Source organism: Dreissena polymorpha, chromosome 7 (assembly GCF_020536995.1).
Source record: "Dreissena polymorpha isolate Duluth1 chromosome 7, UMN_Dpol_1.0, whole genome shotgun sequence".
Classification (NCBI taxonomy): Eukaryota; Metazoa; Mollusca; class Bivalvia; order Myida; family Dreissenidae; genus Dreissena; species Dreissena polymorpha.
The window spans coordinates 90101359-90125059 of NC_068361.1; the positions used below are offsets into that span (position 1 = coordinate 90101359).

At 33.8% G+C, this 23701-nt stretch overlaps 2 protein-coding genes across 2 annotated transcripts in view; both read left to right on the forward strand.

Annotated features, from left to right (window-relative positions):
- LOC127837753 (phytanoyl-CoA dioxygenase domain-containing protein 1-like) overlaps positions 1 to 23701 on the forward strand; it is a 42941-nt gene that overhangs the window by 675 nt on the left and 18565 nt on the right. The window contains exons 2-3 of the mRNA XM_052365102.1: positions 9286 to 9429; positions 10311 to 10386. Of these exons, the coding sequence (XP_052221062.1) occupies positions 9286 to 9429; positions 10311 to 10386 (220 nt within the window). The remainder of the gene's footprint in view (positions 1 to 9285; positions 9430 to 10310; positions 10387 to 23701) is intronic.
- On the forward strand, positions 12563 to 17903 carry LOC127837752 (uncharacterized). Its single transcript, XM_052365101.1, has 3 exons — positions 12563 to 13363; positions 14423 to 15426; positions 15636 to 17903. The coding sequence occupies exons 1-3, from the start codon at positions 13026 to 13028 to the stop codon at positions 15986 to 15988; spliced, it is 1695 nt and encodes a 564-aa protein (XP_052221061.1). The 5' UTR covers positions 12563 to 13025; the 3' UTR covers positions 15989 to 17903.

The following is a 23701-nucleotide window of genomic DNA, read 5'->3' on the forward strand; positions in this document are numbered from 1 at the left end:
TGAATTAATACATCAAGCAAAGATACTCTTACTCTTACATACATTTACTTGTGATAATATGTCAATTACGAAAGAGAAACCTAACACCGAAGACGTAATTTATCATATCGGTCATTTTGGTTTGCCTATACAATAAATGGTCTTTTTAATTGAAAAGACGGACGAAATCGACTAAGATATACTATAAATTGACATTTTATCTCTCCATTTGGAGACTGTTTACATAATTTACGAAATTGGCCTTTAAGTTGCGCTGCTAACCATTTTAGAATTTATATAATTAAATAATAATTATCTTATACCTTAATGTTTTTATTAAAATTGAACATTTTCTTTGAGGCCAATTTCTACACAATTTAAAATATACCGCTCTGTTTCATTTACATAATTTATGTTTATTTACTTAATCATACGCTAATAATCATATTAAAGATAATTTCTAAAAAAAATAAAAATTCGGATTATTTAGATTTGAATCTGGATGAATAAGTCGAAGATACCACTTCTGGCTTTAACTCGACAGTGGGGAGTGTGTTTGACACTATTGATATTTGCATACACATGATTTGAAAAGGTATATTGTTGAAGAGTTCAAAATTTCATCACCGAGTTCATTCCAGTTAGGCACAGTTTTAAACGGAAGGTCTTTTTGAAGATTACAGTTTTTGCTGCAATTGTTTGGAAGCACTGAGAATTATTGTTCACTTGATTGCACATTATGTTCTGATGGATGTATTCCTTGTGTTGGTTTGCCCTAATGTTACATGTCATGTCTATGTGAAGGATTTCATGGTCATAAAATGAGTTCATAAATCTGTAAAGAAGACAGTCATCTGCAAAAAGTCGGATCTGTGTCTTCACCCTCTCTGGCAGTTGGGTTACGGTATTTGACTCAGGAATAACAATTGTCCTAGCACTGTCCCTTGTGGAACTATATAACATTTCAAAATGTATTATGAAACAGCGATTTTTTCCTTCTTTGTAAAGTGCCGGAAAACGTCACTTTCCCAATTAGGAAACAACTAAAAATTATTATTTATTATTTTTTAAATAAAATGCAACTTTAGTTAGTTTCCCTATGCAGCTCTATGGCTTGAACTTACGTTAATATAATATTGACAACTTGACAACATTTAGTTATCAATTTTAAAGTATTTAGGAGCAAAAAATCAAATACACCTACTTTCCTAAATGACTTCACGTTGCAAATGTTCCCACTTTCAAAGTTTTTCGCGCACAATATTCCCTATAGTTGTTATTCGGAACTCTCCAGTCTGGGTTTTTCCGATATTTGAGCACGCATGGTAGGTACAAACAAAAGCTGACTAGCATATTTTAAAAAAGAGTAAATCAATAATTTCTCTTATCGCTGAATACCGTAATTACTCTATGTTTTCGGACACTTAAAAATAATAGTTTTTTTTCGTGTCCGAAAATTTAGATACGAAAAATATTCAAAAATTACGAGTGTCCGAAAATTTAGAGACATACATGTTATGGTAGTTTGTCAATTATTGTGATGAAATAAAACCAATTATAAATGTGTAATAATTTTATTGTGTTAATGTGTTGTACTCTCCTTTCCCTGCTTCAAATCAAGTACAACTTCACTTATTTGCAATCGCTTACCTGAAATGGTTTGTAAAAAACGTCATAAAAAACAACCATACTGCTTCCTGAATACTATAAAATTTCAAACGCTGTTGGGTGAAACCATCGTTAATTTTACAGGTATACATTGTAATCTACACAATAACGCAATTGTAATGGTCCATTGCCCTCAGGGCATTCTTTGCCAGGTTTGAGTACGTTAATCCGGTTGTAAAACTCCATGATCGAAGGGTCCCAGATAAGCGAAAACAGGCGCTGTTAAATATACTGTCCGAAAAATTGGAGTCATTAATTATGGACAAAACTCCGTATGTCCGAAAATATAGAGTCACGAAAAATAATTATTTTGGCTAAAAAAGAGGGTGTCCGAAAACTTAGAGTGTCCGAAAACTTAGAGTAATTACGGTAGTAAACACCACTTTTTCTGCTCAAACGTTCGTTATAGTTGATAAAAATACCACGATTTAATCATTTTTCTTTAGATGAACTAATCTCGATCGTGTTTAATTGGCAGTAATACTATGTAACACGATACATGTATAATGCTGCATGTACATGTAAACAGCTTCGGTCACGTAAATATGTCATTGCATATGCTGTGCGTAGGCCTGGGCATTCAGTTTTAATAGAAGTTTGTAAACGAAACTACCAAGACATTGACTCCATCGTATATATATTATACTATTCAAATACATTTAAAATCATATAGACAAGTACCAAACAACAAAAACCTTACTATCCTCAGTCCATTTGTAGTACTAGAACTAATATATCGTTCCATATCAGTTGGATATTTATATGTTTATTGATAATGCTCTTTTGTGATGCTGTTCTTAAATCTAATCTGAAAAGTAAAGAAAATTATTCACTAAAGACTAAGACCTTAAGATTAGAAGGCACATCACTAACGAGCTTTACCATGCATTACTTTTATTTACTATATCTATAAAGCATGCCGAAAAAACAAGAACATGAATAATGTTTTTCAGAAGAAATATTGCATATGTCAAGCCTTTTGTATAGGTTCCGTCATTACCATACAGCTGACGACGTCTGTTTTTCATGTCTTTAAAGGATGTTAGCTACTGGACCCATTCGTTTAGGCGGCTGTACATCTGAACCGTGTATTTAGACTTTAATCCTGTATTAAACGTCTGAAATACATGTATATCAGTGTTAGATTTGTTATGAGTAATTATTAATAATAATAGTAATAGTTATAACAACAAAAGACTTGAATTTTGACATTTCCTAAAAGAAACACTATGGTCGTTTAAATAATTATTATGCACTACTGAATGGGAAGCAAATCGGATATCGACGTTACTGGCCACTACTGTATTAATGGCAATGTTTGTACCTCCCGCGCGGGCTCAGAAATCGGAAGAACCCACAGCGCGCGAGTTTCCGAATTAAATCTATTGGGCTGGTACAGGTACCAAAAAATCACTGTGAAAATTATCACTCGGTAAGCATGTATTGGTAAAAATACTGGTGAATAAAAGCCTGCAAGCCTAGCGCTGGTATGTTTTGTACCAGTCAGGCTCAGATTTTCAATTTCATACCAGGTAGGCTTGTAACATAAGCATCCACCTCACCTATGCATAAACAAGGGAAAGTTTGATTTGTCCAGACTTTCCATGTCATCAGGGCAAGTAGCAGCCCCAAGGTATACGTTTTAAATCCATTGAAAATATTCATTGAAATCCCACATGATGCCAACATGAATATTTCTTTACCCAATTTCTTTGCATAAATCAGAAAATAGTACAGTACTGTTATAAAACGTTGAAATACCAGTTATAACTAATATGAGAATAATATTATAAAAAATTAAATGAAATTATATGTGTTTGCTTTTTGAGAATTGTTTACTTATTATAATAACATGTTTATTTCCTCAGTAAAGTTAGGAAATTACCCATTTTCATGCAGACATGGGCAAATGAGCATATTTATTAACCAGGTTTTCCGAAGGAAAAAACTGGTTATTAGATTGGCGAATGCGGGCGGGCTGGCTGGCTGGCTGGCGGGCCGGCGGAACAAGCTTGTCCGGGCCATAACTATGTTGTTCATTGTCAGATTTTAAAATCATTTGGCACATTTGTTCACCATCATTGGACGGTGTGTCGCGCGAAATAATTACGTTGATATCTCCAAGGTCAAGGTCACACTTTGAGTTCAAAGGTCAAAAATGGCCATAAATGAGCTTGTCCGAGCCATAACTATGTCGTTCATTGTCAGATTTTAAAATCATTTGGCACATTTGTTCACCATCATGGGACGGTGCGTCGCATGAAAGAATCACGTCGATATCTCCAATGTCAAGGTTGCCACGACTAAAAATATATTAATTTTCAAACAAACTTACAAAGGGGGTTAATTTTGTTTGTTCATTTCAAAAGTTCAGTTTGAGTTGTCTCCCTTTATCAGATTTTTTTTCACAATGAAAACCTGGTTTTGTGACAATTTTGTCCCTTGTTTTCAAATTGTATTGAGGAGATTATTTCACAGTAATAATGGAAAAAATATCCTGTACCCAGCATTTTTCGGTGAGGTCGAAATTACACAAATACACCAAAACTGTAGATTTGTATTTTTCTTTTTTGTAAGGTTTGTCAGGTCTTGAACTGTTCGCCGTAATAATAGTTAAAACAAACAAAATATCCATTTTCAGAATTGTGTTCGGTATAGGCTGTCATTTAATTTCCACCATATTTAAAAAAATAAATATAGGTGGTGGTGGCTTGTACATTTTCTTTGACTTAAAGCGGGTATATACCATTTTTTATATGTGTTTAATTGTAATATATTGATAAAATATGTTACAATTACACAAAATAGACAAGAAAAATTATACATTAAAGCCGAATTTCATAAAATGCAGCAAAGACAAATTAGCGGCCCGAGCCTATTGTGACGAACATATTTTCCTACAATAACCGAAGCATTCGTCTTTGTATTAGGATTGGAGTTAGTGTTCGTGTGTCGTATGAATAGATATCGTTGCAGGCATTCAAATAAACTGTTAAACTAAGTTTAGATTCACATCGTACATGTATGATATACATGCTGGCGAATTCGGCTGTACAGCCGTTTTCAATTTCAGAATTATATATCTGGCTTATTTCGCATTTTTCGACACATGTTCTTCTTAACTTTTATTTTAATTTATATTGAAATATATATATAATAAGTTTTTTACACATTTTATATAAATTCATAAATATTTGACAAAATCGTATATACCCGCTTTAATGTACGTTGTTATAAAATAATTATAAGACTACAGGTTTGTTTTATTAAAAGACTAATTTTTAGATTAATGTTCTTGTGAGTGAATATAATGATTAGATCCATTAATGGTACTTAAAAAAATTAAACTGTGACCCTTTCTAATAATTCTCATAATACTAATTACTAAAATAGTTTTTGTTATGATGTTGTCACCATACATGGTAGTAAACTGTTTGTACTGGTAATCGAAACAAAATAAATATGAATCAAATGCTATTAAAAGAACACAGCTATACACTTTGCTTATATTTGTAACAAAGCTGTAGGATTGGAACATAATGAGCAAGATTCTTGACTATTCAGGCCTGCGTTTGGATCGAGATGTAATTACATTTTCAGAACAATTCCATCAATATATCGTTGCAATGAGAAACATGTGTACAATAGTAATTCATGTCATTGCAAAGAATAAATCACTAGGCATTGTAATTCATTGACATTTATTCTTTATATCAAGATCATTTTTTTTGCAGATATTTTTGCCAATTAGTTTAAGTGTTTATTATTTGAAGCTAGATCTCCTGTTAATCTCTTGGTTTTGCTTATTGTCAAGTTAAATTACATTCTAATTATCAAGATCACTGTACCATAATATTAACTTGTATCTTAAATGTGTATTTGATATGAATTCAATTTTTATGCTCCCAAAAATGTTTGGGGGGGAGCATATAGCGCCGCTTCGTCTGTCCGTGTGTCCGTGGTTCCGTGTGTCCGTCCGTCCGTGCACAATTTTTGTCTGGGCTATTTCTCAGCAACTAATGACCAGAATTCAATGAAACTTTATGGGAAGCTTCACTACCAAGAGGAGATGTGCATATTATCAGCCGGTTCTGGTCGGATGATTTTTCACAGAGTTATGGCCCTTTGAAATTTTCCATTGTACATATAGTGCAATTCTTGTCCGAGCTATTTCTCAGCAACTTATTATGGGAATTTAATGAAACTTTATAGAAGCTTCACTACCAACAGGAGATGTGCATATTATCAGCGGGTTATGGTCGGATGATTTTTCACAGAGTTATGGCCCTTTGAAATTTTCTATAAACTGTACATATAGTGCAATTCCTGTCTGGGCTATTTCTCCCCAACTACTGACTGGAATTCAATGAAGCTTTATGGGAAGCTTAACTACCTTGAGGAGATGCACATGTTATTTGTGGGTTCTGGCACGGAGCGTATATTGACAGGAGTTGAAACGAGTATTTGACCCTTACTGTAGTCAATTCAAATTTATGCAAAAACTAATCATCCGATTGTATTGGTTTATACGTTATCTTGTTGCTTATTAATTCCTCTTTCAAAAAAACATAACTTTTAGTATAGTTCCGTTGTTATTAATGGATGTATAGCGAGTTAAACGCGAGAAATACACATTTTATGTTTTACCAACCCGCATTTAACCTTGTCGATACTTTGTTACGTAACCAGTAGCTATCGATTAGCGTACATCGAAGCGCCGAGGTTATACATTTTGATGTACCCACTAACGTCTTTTTTCTAATTTTACTTTTATTTCTCTGCAGATTTTGACAAATTATATATCATTAGAAAGCCTACATTTCGTAGTTTTCAGATATATAAATAAAGTTTTACTTCTAATTTGGGCAGCCCGGCGAGTTCTAACTTTAACGTCTGCAAATATCATACCGTTGTAGAATCTATATTTACGGTAAACATGGTCGTACTTTATACAGAACTGTAACGTTTATATTAGGAGTTCAGTTTTTAAAACTACATCTTGCTTAGGAGAATAGAATTCTGTATACGATAGACAAAAAATGGGTTTCAAAATGAAAGTTAATAAGGAATGACTTTGTAAGAAAGTAGCTCGTGGTCATAACGCTCCGAACTGATGCTACGGTCTTGGCGATTATGCTATTGTTTAGATACCGACCATTAAATTTCCGTTGCCAGGATTATTATATGTTTTATCGAATATATTGTTCGCGAAACATATCAATAAATCTTACTATTAATGAAATTTAATAAATTAACGATTTCAGCTCTTTGTTTATAACACTGAAAGGGTGATAATTTTATATGAGACCTCGTATATAGCGGACCCTCTTGATATTTTCGGCTTTGTACACTTCAAATAAAATGGGCGTGAAAAACATTTGTTTGTTGTTTATAATCAAAGAGGTTATTATGTATAATGCTATGAAAGGTGATGTACCTTAAATTATCAATAATTAAACTAATTTAGAGATTCTTGAAAATCACGGTCGGTGTAACGCAGATCATTTCGTATTTTGACATCAGTGCATCATGTCCAACTATTCAAAATCGGATTTTTTTCACTGAGATGATGACGACTTAGATTTAGACAAATTGTTAGGTGATTACACATGTAGCAGTGATGATTCTGAGAATGTTAAACCGTGTCAGAAAGTAAACGTGACAAAAGCAAGCGAATCAGTGGGTGTCTACCAGTGTACAGAGTGCCCAAAAACTTACAAGACAAATGTCTCGTTTTCGGGGTCATATGATTTCCAAGCAAGGATACGAATGAGTGAATGGAAACTATTTCATTTGTTTCATCATGCTTATTTTATCGATTGCATCTGAATCGGAGGGAATTATTGCTAGTGGTAAAGAGTAACAGATCTTGTTCAGTTTGTTCAGTCTTTCACTTGGAATTAATACAAAAATAGAGAGGTCATTGTTTGAAGCTTTGACACCTTGATTAAGCCTCATCAGGGGTGTGAGTGCTTGATTGTAATACCCATTAATGGCACGCTCTCAACCAGCTCTTGTTTATAACACAGACAGGGTGTTAATTTTATTACGAGACAGCGTATATAGGGGACCCTCTTGATATTTGTCGGCTTTGCATACTTCAAATAAAATGGGCGTCAAAACATTCATCGTTTGTTGTTTATTTTCAAAGAGGTTATTATGTATAATTATATGAAAGGTTATTATCCCCCGCCATAGGCGGAGGGATATTGTTTTGGCATTGTCCGTCCTTCCGTCTTTCAGTCCGTCCGGCACTTTTGTGTCCGGAGCCAAATCTTGAAAGTGCTTTGGCGGATTTCATTGAAACTTGGTATAAGTATATATATGGATAAGAGGATGATGCACGCCAAATGACATTGTACACCATCTGTTTATAACGGAGTTATCGCCATTTGTATCTTGAAAAAATGCTTTTTTGTGTGCGGAGCCTTATCTTGGAAGTGCTTTGGGGGATTTCATTGAAACTTGGTATGAGTATATATATGGATAAGATAATGATGCACGCCAAATGACATTGTACACTATCTGTTAATAACCGAGTTATGGCCCTTTGTATCTTGAAAAATGCTTATTTGAGTGTCAAATATAACACTTTTGTGTCCAGAAGCATATTGGCGGGGGATATCAATTCAACAAATTAGCTTGTTTACCTTAAATTATCAATTAATTAAAATTATTTAAAGATTCTTTAAAATCCCGGCCGAAAAATATTAAGAGGGTGCGCTATATACGCTGTCTCGTAATAAAATTAACACCCTGTCTGTGTGATAAACAAGAGCTGATATCGTTAATTAATTAAGCTTCATTAATAATTAGCTTTATTGATATGTTACGTGAACAAAATATTTCAATATATTCCATAAAAAATATAATAATCATGACAAAGGAAATTAAATGGCCGGTATCTAAACAAAAGCATAATCGCCAAGACCGTTGCATCAGTTCTCTGCGTTAGGACCGCGCGATACTTTCGTACAAAGTAATTCCTTACTTAATTTCATTTTTAAAACCATTTTTTTTCTATTGTATACAGAATTCTATTCTCCTAAGCAAGATGTAATTTTTAAAACTGAACTCCAAATATAAACGCTACAAATTGGTATAAAGTACAAACATGTCAACCATAAATCTAGACCCTAAAACGGTGTGATATTTGCAAAAGTTAAAGTTATAACTTGCCGGGCTGCCCAAATCAGAAGAAAAACATAATATATATTTATATATCTGAAAACTACGTAACGTAGGCTTTCTAATGATATATAATTCGTCAAAATCGGCCGAGAAATGAAAGAATAATTAAAAAAAGACGTGAGTGGGTACATCAAAATGTATAACCTCGGCGCTTCGATGTACGCTAATCGATAACTACTGGTTACGTAACAAAGTATCGACAAGCTATTTGCCGATACGGTCCCGTTTCATATCCGTCTCATCTAGAGTCCGGGGTTCTGGTTAGATGATTTATTTAGAGAGTTATGGCCCTTTGAAATTTTTAAGTTGCTAAACCATCCATCGTTATTTTGTCCAAAGTTATGCCCCTCAAGACGTTTCCTTTTATCTGAATATATAGTGCAATATTGTGACAAAAAAAACCTTTGGGAAGCATCACCCGTCTCTGACGGTTTCTTGTTTTTTCAGTTTGAAGACAAAGGATACCTCATCCTGCCTGACTTTGCTGATGATGCAATGTTGGAGGCCCTTAAAGATGAATGTCACCGTCTTGTTGATGACATGAACCCTGAGGAGCACAACACTGTGTTTACCTGCTTGGAAATGAATCGAGTAATACTTATTTTAAACCTATTTATTTTAGTTTGATTGCATAGAAAGCCTAAGGCTTATTTGAAATGCTCTTGAGTCCATTTCTTGTGACTAGAACCAGTACTTGGTGTCTATGGGTGAAATCTAAAGAACACTCCCACTGTGGGGATTGAACCCGTGACCTCCTGATCACTATGCGGAAACCATATCCACTACACCAGTGCGACCTAAATACTTGAGTAATACATGATACCTGTCTGCCTTTGATAACTCATAATGATTGTTAAATCATAACCATTTCACTCCCACTGTTTCAATTTGTATTATGTACAAATGACAATAAATTCCCTATCTATATCCTTAAGCAAATATATACACAAGCCCTTAAAAAACGTATGTTCTTTAAAAAGTTGTCAATGCCTTTTATATTGCCATACGCAAACTTGTTCACATAATCAATACCAGATCGAGTTAAAATAATGCTGAAAACTTCTTTCTTAGCCAAAATTCAAGCCAATCCTTAGTTTCGAATACCTAAATGGAAGCCATTTTAGACATAAATTGAAACTATTTTGCTTAAAGTGCAGTAACATATGTTTTCCATATACACGTATCAATAATTGGAGCCTTTTTCTGGGAAAACTAGGCTGAATGTAAAGTGTAAAGTGTCATCCCAACCAGACCTGTAGCACAGGCTAATCAGGATAGACACTTTCCGCTTAAAGTGGATTTTTTCTGTTAGAAGAGACTTCCTTGAAACAAACAAAAATGTCAATAAAATTGTAAAGCTGCTTAGCATGTGCAAACTGCACAGATTAATCTGAATTGACACTCAACGCACATGCATTAAGCCTAGTTTTACCATAGCGAGACACATTTTTGTCATTTTTTATTGATTTCAGACCAGTGATGATTACTTTATGACAAGCGGAGACAAGATCAGGTATTTCTTCGAGGACGGGGCAAAGGATGAGCAAGGTAAGTAAGGGCTGGCATTGTTTGTTCAGCTTTTATGGAATGGTTGCAAGGCCCTTTGAGATGTGAATTTTATTCCAAAACAGGACTTAGATTTTTTAGATGAGCAAAAACTTCTTTCTTATGAATCATTTATCAAATACTTTGGTACAAATGCTAAATAGCATTGTGCTTAAACTTACAAAATGCTGCTAACTTGGTACATTTTTGTTCACATTTAGCCATTTTTCATTTAAAAAAAAATGAAATTAAGCGAGAAAGTATAAATCATAGGGAAAACATAATTATACATTTTGAGCAGAGGAATGGGGCTATATTTTGCCCCCAAATTATCCCTTAATAAATCACAGACTGCTCCTAAGGGAAATCTTAACTTAAGATCTAATTATAATATGTTTTATAAAGTAAAATGTTCTTTGTGAAAAACAATGTTTTCAGCTTTTTAAACAATAAAATAGTAATCACTTAAGCAGAAAGTTCTTGTGTTGAATATTTTTATACTAAAAAAAGACATTGCCACAAAGGTTAGGAATGTATGAATTTAAAGAATTAAGTTTGCTTTCCTTACAAAGCTTTTTCAATGAGAGCTTTAAAGGAGCTCAGGCTCCACCTTGCTTAACATTGTCATTAGTCAATTTTTATTATAACTTTGATATGTACAACAATATTGTTTTGAAAACTCAATATATTGTTTTAAATGAAAAGTTGAGGAAAAGAAAAATACTAATGGGTACAGTTATGTCTTGGCTGAACATTTAGCCAAGTTAACCTTTTTAACTCTTCAACATGCTTATGGTGAGCTTTTGTCTGTGGTTTGTTGTCTGTTTTTATTCATTCGCCATCAATATTTACTGTTTCAATGTACATTGCTTCACCTGTGGTCAAAAACTAGGTCAACTAAAGGACAAGCTTGTGTACTCTCTAGAAGTCACATTTTTTGCCCGAGCATCATGAAATTTACTCAGAACTTTGTATCCTATAATACTTGGGCAGAATGTTCTTTGTCAACTGAATGTTAAACTTCATGTTACTGACATTTTTATACATGTTTTTGTCATGTTTATAATGGTGAAATAAATAACTATTGAAATATTAATACAACCTTTTTGGTAAATAAATGTGTTTACTAAATTTTCAAAATTTATATAAGTGAAAACAAATATAATGATTGAGTGCAATATTGTTGGAGGACTCATATACCACTAGTTGAATAAAAGAAAGCTTGTCTAAATCATATTCACTCTCATGCAAATCTACCTGATTATGTGCAAGATGCCAAAAGAGCCTGAACAAATACATGATCAAATAATATAGCGCTTTGTAACATTTTCAGTTCCCATTTTCAATAAGCAGCACTCACAAATTACATAAAGAGCACAAATGTGATTTTTGCATAAAACATTTTAGCAGTGGAATTATGGTAACTAGTACTTTTCTTTTATTTAATGTTTGAAAAAAGATATCTTAATTTGTATTTTTCCATTGTTTTTTTAAATATCATTTTAACATTATCAGGTAATCAAAAATTTTGCATCCTGCAAAATATTTGTTTAATAGATCACTTTTTCGATTCTCTTAAAGAATTTACAAAATGTCTGTTACATTAGTTTTAACATTCAGTAGACAAATAGCCCAAATGATATCTCAGCCAAGTAAAAAGCTGGATTAAGTGGGGTAAAAAAATTAGGTCATCAGATCAAATTGAAGAAAAGCTTGTGAACACTCTTGCTATTTATAATGGCCATGGACCTATACAAACAAATCACTCGCAATCAAGATCACTTAGACACATGGTCCATACAGTTATCATTTTATCAATCGAGATTATCATATCTCGTGCACCAGTTTATTTTGCGCACTGCAACGGGATATGGCGAGGTTGCGCATCCATTTGTTTGTATAGGTCCCTGTAATGGCAAATCGTAGGTTAAGAAACAAAGTTTAATGTATGTTCTTTAATTATTTAATTAAAACTTAATGTAGACTTCATAATTACCTATCAATTTGTATAGACTACAAAACCTGATATGCAGATGAGTACCGGTACACATATTCAGTATGGTTTACAAAGGTCTAGATAAAAAACTTTATGGTTTGAGTTAACTTCCTGATTCGAGACAGTGTTAACTCTGGAGTGGAGACTTTTATCTTGCATTAAGTGAAATTGAGGGTTCTTATGTTCGGAAGTTTATCAAATCAGTTCTAAAACTGAGCTGATGTTAAACATGTAAGAAAGAACTGTAAATCATGGACAGAGCAATAAACTTTAAAATAGATGAGACGATTTGTAACAACCAATTTCAGAAAGCAGTCAGTTTAACTGAACATCACCCTATTTCAGAAAATGGTTTGTCCCTGTGTTATCTGTGAAACCATCATCCAACTTTTTGTACATGGTCTTTTCGAAAGTGTACTATGCACCTTTGCGCTTCAGTGTGTATTTAAATAGGACTGTGGGCGTAAACAGCCAATATAATTCAGCTATTGCAAGCAAAATTGAAGTTTTAGTACAGAAATTAATATACTTACTTAAAACTGTGTGTGTCATCATAAAAAGTCATTCTATTCACAAGGTAGGGATCATAATAGTTGTGAATACATAGCTTTTCCATCTTAGGACAGTTCACAATATCTATTTCAAAATGGCAACAATTACTGCTGTAGGTTCAGTTTACTACAGTTCAGATTTTGTGAAGGTCTATGTTTGTGACGCATGCACCAGTAAAAATTTTGAAGAAAGTGCTGATTATTTTTGTGCATCCTGTAAGAAGTTTTTCTGCAGAAAATGCATTTATCAACATGATCAGTTATTTGCAAACCATTCCAAATATGGAAGAGAAGAAACAAATCAATGGCCTCTTACAAAGACACTGGAAAATTTACTACTAAAATGTGATATCCACAAGGAGAAGAAACTGGAAACTTTCTGTCATGACCACAGTCAGCTGTGTTGCTCTGATTGTGTTTTACTGGATCACAGGTTAGTTACACACACCCATGGAATAAATGGGCACAACCCAATTTATCTTAGATGGTTCCACTAAAGCTTTCCGCTTAAAAATCATTTAAAAATCACATACCAGATCAATCAATATAACTGTAAAGAACTAAAATGAATGGTATTTCCAAAGTTTAGGGCAATCCAGGATAAGTCTTTTGATTAAAAGTTATGTACATAATATAAAGTTGGCTGCTTTTGCTGGAATCAATCAAATATCTGTCTAAATGTTAATTCCTCAGCTACACTAAATAGTTTTATTCATTCTAACAGGTATTCTAAAAAATGTTAAATTGTTGATGGATACAATGTTTGAATACGTCTCAATTACAAAATCGATACCATTATTATGCCTAAGCTTTAATCAATAACTTCGATAAGCGTTTAGATTCTAAGGGGACTTGATTTCACACAATTACTTTCAACATCTTGATGATAAGACTAGTTACTGAGAAGTACATGTACACTTAAGTTTAAGCTCTACTTTTTACCAAATATTTCAAGCTCTGCTTCTCTACTGCGTCCAGGTATAATGCTCCTGAAAGGGTAAACATTCAACTTCACCATATCACTGAGATGGGTCAAGGTCACTTTAAGTAAAAAATAAAATTTCGTTCAATGACTTCAGCTTTGATTTATCTATATTATATTTAGTTTGTGTGAAAAAAAGCACACGCAGACATATCCAAGGAGTTATTTTTGTCCAGTTGGCTTAAGGTCAGTAATAAAAACAGAAAAAATGTTTTCTCAAAATAACTTTACTTAACTTTGAGCTATTGTGTTGAATTTTTTCACAGTTACATGTATTGTGTCAGGTGAATAACATAAAATTTACATCACACTAACAAAGCGGAATTAAATTTAGACTCAAAATGTTAGTCAGGACATATCCTGTATTTGTTTAAATAGAAATTTTAAACTGTTTATTATTTATTTTAATTAGATTATTCATACATGTAAAATACGTTAACAAAATTAAACATGTAAAATACATTTACAAAATTATACATGCAGTCATTATGATTTATGTTTTGGTTCCAGACAGTGTGTCAATGTGATTCGAATTTGTGACTCAGTCAAAAAGATGCCATTGGATATGCAACAGTTGCCCATCAATCTTCAAACTATTCTTGAGCAACTAAATAAGTTTAAATGTAGAAAAGAGGCCAGCATGAAGTCTGTGGATGTATCATGGAGTGAAAAACTACAAGAAATCCGAGACCTGCGAAATACTTTAAATGCTGCTTTGGATGCACTAGAAAAAACAACCTTGAAAGAACTTGATGAAATTAGGACCACATTGCAAACCATTCTCAAGAATGATGTTGACAACTGCAGCAGACTGATCGATGAACTGAAACAACTCAGTGAAGCCATACATGTCCTTTGTGATAAGAGTGAAAAAGAAATTGAATTCATAGCTAGCAGAAAATGCCTGGACAAAATACAGGAGTCTAAAGCATTTCTGAAGGAGATCACTGTGAAATTGCAGAGTTCAATGATATTCAAGGCAAACATTGACATTGAGAAGTACCTGTCTCAACAGGCAAGCTTAGGAAGAATTGTAGACAGTATGCAGTCTCTTACATTGAAAACAAACCCAAACCATGTGATGACCGTGAAGAGGATATCCGAGTATATTGTGAGAATATCAAGTGACCCAAATCAGACTTGCAGCATCAGAGGTGTTTGTTGCCTGCCTGATGGCCAGGTCATTTGTGCAGATTGTGATAATAGCAAAGTGAAGCTGTTAGACCAGAACTACAATGTGGTCAGTCACTGTGATGTGTCTGATAGCCCAACAGACATTTGCCAAATTACAACCAGTGAGGTGGCTGTAATTGTTGATAAAGGTGTACAGTTTATCGCTGCGAGCAATGGGCAGCTGGTGAATGGGAGGAAGTTCCAGTTACCGTATGCAGCATATGGTATTGCCCACCATCAGGGAGCATTGTATATCACCTCTGGCACTGCCCTGTACCATCACTCTTTGAATGGATCACTTGTGAAAAAGCTGTTCGAAGATACAAGTCGCTCTTATACAGGTTAATGTATTTTTTATACAAATAAATCTCAATAACTGTTTATGAAATTTTTCACCTCTGATGATTTTAAAACTAGTTTTTAGAAGACAAAAGTAAAAAGGATTTAAAAAATTATGTTTGAAAAGAACATTTTAAGAAATGAACAATAGTATTGATGCAAATATAATACAGATACATATATATATGTATATTTATTTATTTTTTTCCAGTGTTTAAATGTGCAGTAAGTCCAGATGGGGACAGGATTTATGTTACAAGCAACAAGATTCACAAGCTCATCACTCTGGCTACAAATGGCATCCTGATATCCACCTTCATGGACCCTGAACTACAAAACCCTTGGGGTGTCCATGTAACACCATCAGGACAAGTGCTTGTCTGTGGGGGCGGCTCCAATATTGTGATGCAGATTGATTGTGGGGGAAGAAAGAAACTGGCAACTTTTGCGTCACAGAAAGATGGACTGAACAAACCAGTTTCAGTCTGCTACAACTCCAACATTCACAATATTGTTGTGGGACTACATGGTGGCAATAAAGTAATTGTTTTGAAATTGCAATAGCTCTTCCAGTGAAAAGAACATTTTTATAAATAGGGTTATTTTATATAAATGTTATACTTATTTTTTATTGTGCACATTTAATCAGAGAAGTATATATCTAGGTAAAAAAAAGATATACATGCTTTGTTTTTAACAATGAATTTAAATTTATTTTAAATACGTTTTGTTAATTCACTAGAGGTTGTACCATTTTAATATGGATGATAATTATTTATCATTTTGATGCTAATTACATCTTTAGTCTTTTTTCTTTTGGGCCAACAATAAAAACGTCTTTGTTTGCCATTTCCTACCTTACAAATAACATCCTTACTGGAAAGAATTTTTGGAGTTGTATTAAAAAAATAATTTATTTATAATTTGTAATTGACCTTGAGTTATTAAGGAAACTGTTTCAACTGGACACCTGCCTATAATTTATCATATTGAAATTAGAGTGCCTTGTGTGTCATAGAATATCTTTTCAACACCTGCACTTTGCCTTTATTTAACTTTCGATATGCAACAAATATTTGACAAAAAAAATATCATAATTATGTCCCCCTTCGAAGACGAGGGTATATATTGTTTTGCTGGATGTCGGCCCATCTGTCTGTCAATGGATTGACCGATTTGATTAAAACTTCACATGTGCATTGGCCTTGGACTGTAGATGACCCCTACTGAAATTGGGGTCACTAGGTAAAATGTCACTATCACAATCAGTGTGAAAAGCATCTCTGTTCAATAACTGGTCAACTAATTGCCCGATTATTGGCTTAATACTTCACATGTGCATTTGTCTTGGACAGTAGATGACCACTATTGAAATTGGGGTCACTAGGTCAAAGGTCACTGTCACAATAAGTGTGAAAATCGTTTCCGATAAAAAAATAAACAAATTGACTGATTAGGTTGGTACTTCACATGCGCATTGGCATTGGACAGAAGATGATCCCTATTAAAATTGGGGTCACTTGGTCAAAGGTCATGGTCACTCTCTCAAAAAGCGTGAACATCGTTTCTGATCAATAATTCGACAAGGGATTGACCGATTGTCTTGATACTTCACATAAGCATTGGCCTTGGACAGTAGATGATTCCTATTAAAATTGCTTAAAGGTCAAGGTCACTGTCACAATAAGTGCCTTATCGTTTCTGATCAACAATTCGTCAACAAATTGACCCATAGGCTTGATACTTCACATGTGCATTGGCCTTGGACATTAGATGACCCAAACATAAATTGGGATCACAAGGTCAAAGATCTAAGTCAATGTCACAATTAACGTGATAATCGTTTCTGATCAACCACTCGTCAACAAATTGACCAATTAGCTTATTACTTCACATGTGCATTCGCATTGGACAGTTAAGAAGACCCTTATTGAAATTAGGTTCACTATGTCAAAGCACTGTTGGGGGCATATGTCTCCAACTGCGGAACTTTTGTAAATGTTTGGTAATACATCTGCAGATATTTGTTTAAAAATTATTTTAATGTATTAATATTTGATTATATACTGATATAAATGCATTTTATTATTCATTAATTTACTTTTGAGGGATAAATGTGTTTCTGTAATAATCCTTATTTTTACAATGACACTAATGGTATGTGGTATATGTGCCATTTTCATATTTGTGCATTTTGAAACATATTATAGTCATTATCACGTAAAACATAAGTTTTGAAAGAATGATACTTGGAAATTTAATATAATATTGCTTAGTCAGAAGTGTTTCTTTGACAACTAATTAAACTACTTCAGGCTTACATTTTGACTGTGGTAAAACTATAGTTTTATAGTTCTGAAGTTTATTTTCCTCTTATATGTAATACAAAACCTCTGGTGGGTCTGGCTTCTTTTTTAGAAATGACTCCTTATTACTGTGTCATGTAGTCTTTGAAACATAATAAACACACATAACTCAATATTAGTTTACTTTGCATTTTATTTTTAACCAGGTTTTCCGAAGGAAAAAACTGGTTATTAGATTGGCTAATGCGGGCGGGCTTGCTGGCTGGCGGGCGGGCGGAACAAGCTTGTCCGGGCCATAACTATGTCGTTCATTGTCATATTTTAAAATCATTTGGCACATTTGTTCACCATCATTGGACGGTGTGTCGCGCGAAATAATTACATCGATATCTCCAAGGTCAAGGTCACACTTTGAGTTCAAAGGTCAAAATTGGCAATAAATGAGCTTGTCTGGGCCATAACTATGTCATTCATTGTGAGATTTTACAATTATTTGGCACATTTGTTCACCATTATGGGACAGTGTGTCGCTAGAAAGAATCACGTCAATATCTCCAATGTCAAGGTCACCACAACTTAAAATAGATTTATTTTGAAACAAACTTACAAAGGGGGTTAATTTTGTTTGTTCATTTCAAAAGTTCAGTTTGAGTTGTCTCCCTTAATCAGATTTTTTTTCACAATGAAAACCTGGTTTTGTGACAATTTTGTCCCTTGTTGCTTATTAAACTCAACACAACGTTCCAAATGTTTGTGAAATACAAGATGGAACAGAGGCCTTCTGGCTTCGCGGCACAAAAAGTTGTGTGTCTGCTATGCCCAGTTAAATTGTGTGCGTGGTACTGTCCAGTTACCTTAGTCAAAGTACAGATCTAAACAATTAAACAGTCAATTTTAACATTTACAAATTCTGACAGTCCGTGTGCAAAGTCATGAGTCAAACAATTGCAACATACATACCACGTATGCAACGGGCACATAACGAATGCATACAGAATAGACGGATGTTTTGACGCCTTATATGATACGTTAATAAACAATGACTCATAAGATTTACGTCCAGAAAGGCAGAAAACTAAAAAAGCCGCATACCAAAAAGGCCTTACCAAAAAGGCCCCAAATCGTACCAAAAAGGCCCCAAAAAATGAACCAAAAAGGCCTTGAAGAAATTATTGTTATTTTGGGTTTCAAATTGTGTCTTCAAACAAATGCACATAAATTAAAATGAAATAAGTCATACAACAGGTATGTAGTTTAATATGCAAACATTTACAGACAATATACAGCCACATTGACAAAATACAACATAATTACATAATAATAGTGTTTAACATCTCAATTCTATTTTTTATTAAATCAAAATGGAGTACGACATTAAACATGTATGATGTTTTTAATTTTCATCATTACAAAATAAACATAATTTCAATTAGTTTAAAATGGAGTACAACATAAAACATGTATAAAGTGTTTTATTTTCTTTATTACAAAATAAACATCATTTTAATTACATTATAATATTGTTGAATATGTGAATTCTATTTTTTATTAATAGAGTACGACATAAAACATGTATGAACTTTTTAATTTTCTTTATTACAAAAAATACATTTACAACAAAAATTAAAGATAATATATAGTCAACTATCTCTTGGGTGGGCATTTTGTTGTCGAGGGCCTCTGCCTCTCTGCATGGACGACACACATACGTTACTTCACCGAGACACATCCCCCCCCTGTAGGCTGTATGGGTTATTCCTGTATATGGACGACACACGCTTTAGACCCTTTCAGCTATTCGCATTCACTGGTGTAAGAGTTGCGTCCCTTAGACGGATGTGACGTCATGCGATGATCAAAAATCCGCCAGATAGAATAGCGTACAGTGTCGCTGATAATATCAACATCCCTCCCACAATATATTCGTAAATTGCACAAATATTTCCTTTTTTATTATATTGACGCATATTAAAGCTATGTCTTTTCGCATTTTTCATTTTAGTGCGTTGAAGCGTGAAAATACATTAAACATTCTGTTCAATAACCCTGTGTGTCGGAAGACAAATCACGTACTAGCTGTTCCCACTAAATTTTAAAATAAATTAAATTTAACGTACGAAAACAAATAATGATGAAAACAAACAACAAATAGATCGATTTTATGTACGCAACATATTGAAAAAACTTACCTTGTTACACATAAAATAAATTCTACTGATTATTGTAATTGTTTGATTAAATTGTTCACACCAATGTGGAAACTCTCTGGTGCAGCATTTCTATCCTGGTGTTTTATTGCACCTTTGTCCATCACAATCTGATTATCTCGTTATGATCGGATACTGCCCAGACAATGACAAAGAAAACAAGGTTTCATAAACCCAGGGACAACGCGTTAATTACATATATTCTGCTATGAGTAAAAAAAATAATTGCATCGAGTGATAACAGTATCACAACAACAAAACATCACGTACACGGTTTTGATTATCGTCACATAAATTAAAGATCAAAAGGGGTCGTTATAATAATATACTATGCGAAAAAAGAAAATGTAAGTTTTGCAACGGACACGCTATAGAAAACGAGTATCCCTTTTTACTTGTTTGTCCTCTATATATAGAAATTAAAAAGGAACATTCAAAACCATATTTTCAAAGGTGGTTAACGTTAAATAAATTTGCCATTCTAATGCAGTCGGCTGATAAAACAGACATTATAAACCGTGCTAAATATATTTGTAATACCAATCAAATGCAAAATAATATAGACAATCAGATATAATTTTTATGTCCCCCACTATAGTAGTGGGGGACATATTGTTTTTGCCCTGTCTGTTGGTCTGTTGGTTGGTCTGTTGGTTGGTTGGTTTGCGCCAACTTTAACATTTGCAATAACTTTTGCAATATTGAAGATAGCAACTTGATATTTGGCATGCATATGTATCTCATGGAGCTGCACATTTTGAGTGGTGAAAGGTCAAGGTCATCCTTCAAGGTCAAAGGTCAAATATATGGGTCAAAATCGCTCATTTAAACTTTTGCAGTATTTCAATATTCAAGATAGCAACTTGATTTTTGGCATGCATGTGTTTCTCATGGAGCTGCACATTTTGAGTGGTGAAAGGTCAAGGTCATCCTTCAAGGTCAGAGGTCAAAATTATGTGGACAAAATCGCTTATTTTATGAGTTCTTTTGCAATATTGAAGATAGCAACTTGGTTTTTGGCATGCATGTGTATCTCATGGAGCTGCACATTTTGAGTGGTGAAAGGTCAAGGTCATCCTTCAAGGTCAGAGGTCAAATATATGTGGCCCAAATCGCTTATTTTATGAATAATTTTGCAATATTGAAGATAGCAACTTGATATTTGGCATGCATGTGTATCTCATGGAGCTGCACATTTTGAGTGGTGAAAGGTCAAGGTCAAGGTCATCCTTCAAGGTCAAATATATGGGTCAAAATTGCTCATGTAATGTCACTTCTGCAATATTGAAGCTAGCAATTTTATATTTGAAATGCATGTGTATTTCATGGAGCTGCACATTTTGAGTGGTGAAGGGTCAAGGTCAAGGTCATCCTACAAGGTCAAACGTCATATAGGGGGACATTGTGTTTCACAAACACATCTTGTTAATAATATCACATAGAATCAAGCATTTTTATTTCTTTCGGTTTAAGTCTTCGGAATTTAATGTAGCTAGTTTAAAATCGTTAAAAATTAAGAAACTATTTTGATATGCCGAGTTATTATCAATTAGTGCCAAAAAGTGTCATTTTACACCATATGCGGACAATCTGCTAATCAATTATCAAAACAGATGCCGCAAACTGTGAATGGCCCATGACACTTTGATACCCAGTCTGATTAGCGAGTTTTTATGTCCCCCACTATAGTTGGTCTGTTGGTTGGTTGGTCTGTTGGTTTGCGCAAACTTTATTATTTGCAACAACTTTTGCAATATTGAAGATAGAAACTTGATATTTTGCATGCATATGTATCTCATGGAGCTGCACATTTTGAGTGGTGAAAGGTCAAGGTCATCCTTCAAGGTCAAAGGTCAAATATATGGGTCAAAATCGCTCATTTAATGTACACTTTTGCAATATTTCAATATTCAAGATAGCAACTTGATATTTGGCAGGCGCATGGAGCTGCACATTTTGAGTGGTGAAAGGTCAAGGTCAAGGTCATCCTTCAAGGTCAAAGGTCAAATATATGGGTCAAAATCGCTCATTTAATGTACACTTTTGCAATAATTCAATATTCAAGATAGCAACTTGATATTTGGCATGCATGTGTATATCATGGAGCTGCACATTTTGAGTGGTGAAAGGTCAAGGTCATCCTTCAAGGTCAGAGGTCAAATATATGTGGCCAAAATCACTCATTTGATGAGTACTTTTGCAATATTGAAGATAGCAACTTGATATTTGGCATGCATGTGTATCTCATGGAGCTGCACATTTTGAGTGGTGAAAGGTCAGGTCAAGGTCATCCTTCAAGGTCAAATATATTGGTCAAAATTGCTCATGTAATGTCACTTCTGCAATATTGAAGCTAGCAATTTTATATTTGACATGCATGTGTATCTCATGGAGCTGCACGTTTTGAGTGGTGAAGGGTCAAGGTCAAGGTCATCCTCCAAGGTCAAACGTCATATACGGGGACATAGTGTTTCACAAACACATCTTGTTTTGTATATGCAAATACTGTCAACATCTGATATTTTAAACATTGCAAAAATAGTTTAAGAGGAAATTAAAAATAAATTACAATATATTATGTACTTAATTATATATGTTAAATACATTAAATATTTGTCTTTTAGAAGTCACTAATAGATATGCGTATATTTTATTTTATTTATTTTATTGTTTTACATAGTCATTAAGAAAAACGTTGTACACTATATATTGTGTATGTTACTTTTTTGACGACATTGACATGTTAAACGATTATAAAAATGCTCATGGGTCATTTTGACCTAACGTATTGTAGATATGTATTAGATCGGATTTTAATAAATCATTCTTCGTCTTTTTATATAATTACACTTTTATATGCAAACAGAAAGTTCAGAGAATAATATTACTTTCAGAAACCGATAATTCCTACGTTCTAATGGTCTTGGGTCATTTCGCACTAAAACCTGTTCGCCCTAGGTCACCATGAGTCGTTTCGCCCTTGGTAGTTTCTCCCTTATATATGTGTTGTTTCGCCCTTATTTAATTCTAATATAATAATAGATCTGGTATACCATGGGGCCTTTTTGGTTCACTTATGCGGCCTTTTTGGGGAGGCCTTTTTGGTAAAGGGCCTTTCTGATACCACTCATAAAATATGATAAAACACGGAGTGTCTGGCACTTATTGACAATTTTTACCCGGGGAAATGAAATGGTGGTCCAGGCGTGACTGCCTTTTGAAGATTGTATGAAAGTTGGGTTATTGCATTGATACAAATTTTGATTATAATATTTATTCAATAATGCCCCAAATATTCGTTACATTACACAACCTTTCACCTCAATTTGATTTTTTAAGTATTTTGTGATGTAACAAAATCTTTAAAACTTAACTATTGAATTACAAAGTTCATGAAAATATCGTTGATATAAACACGCGTATGATAAAAAAATCTGAGATAAAAATAAGATTTTGCTGAAATAAATAACAGAAACTATTGTTATACAATGTAAATGTCAATCAAAATGAAGTGGAACATCATCACATGTCTAATATTTTTGATCGTGGTCCAGCATTACGTCTGGTGGCATACAAGGAAATATGAAATGTCACTAGGGGCAAATACTATGTTGCTTTAAAGTCGGGTTTGTCACTGCCGCCGTCAAGAAGATAACCCGATTGTCAACTTGTCCGTGGCGATTCGCATGTGTTTTATGTTTCATATTTGCTATCCGAAGTGTATATGTTGTTTGCGTTGTGGTTTGTATTGTTGTTATGGATTC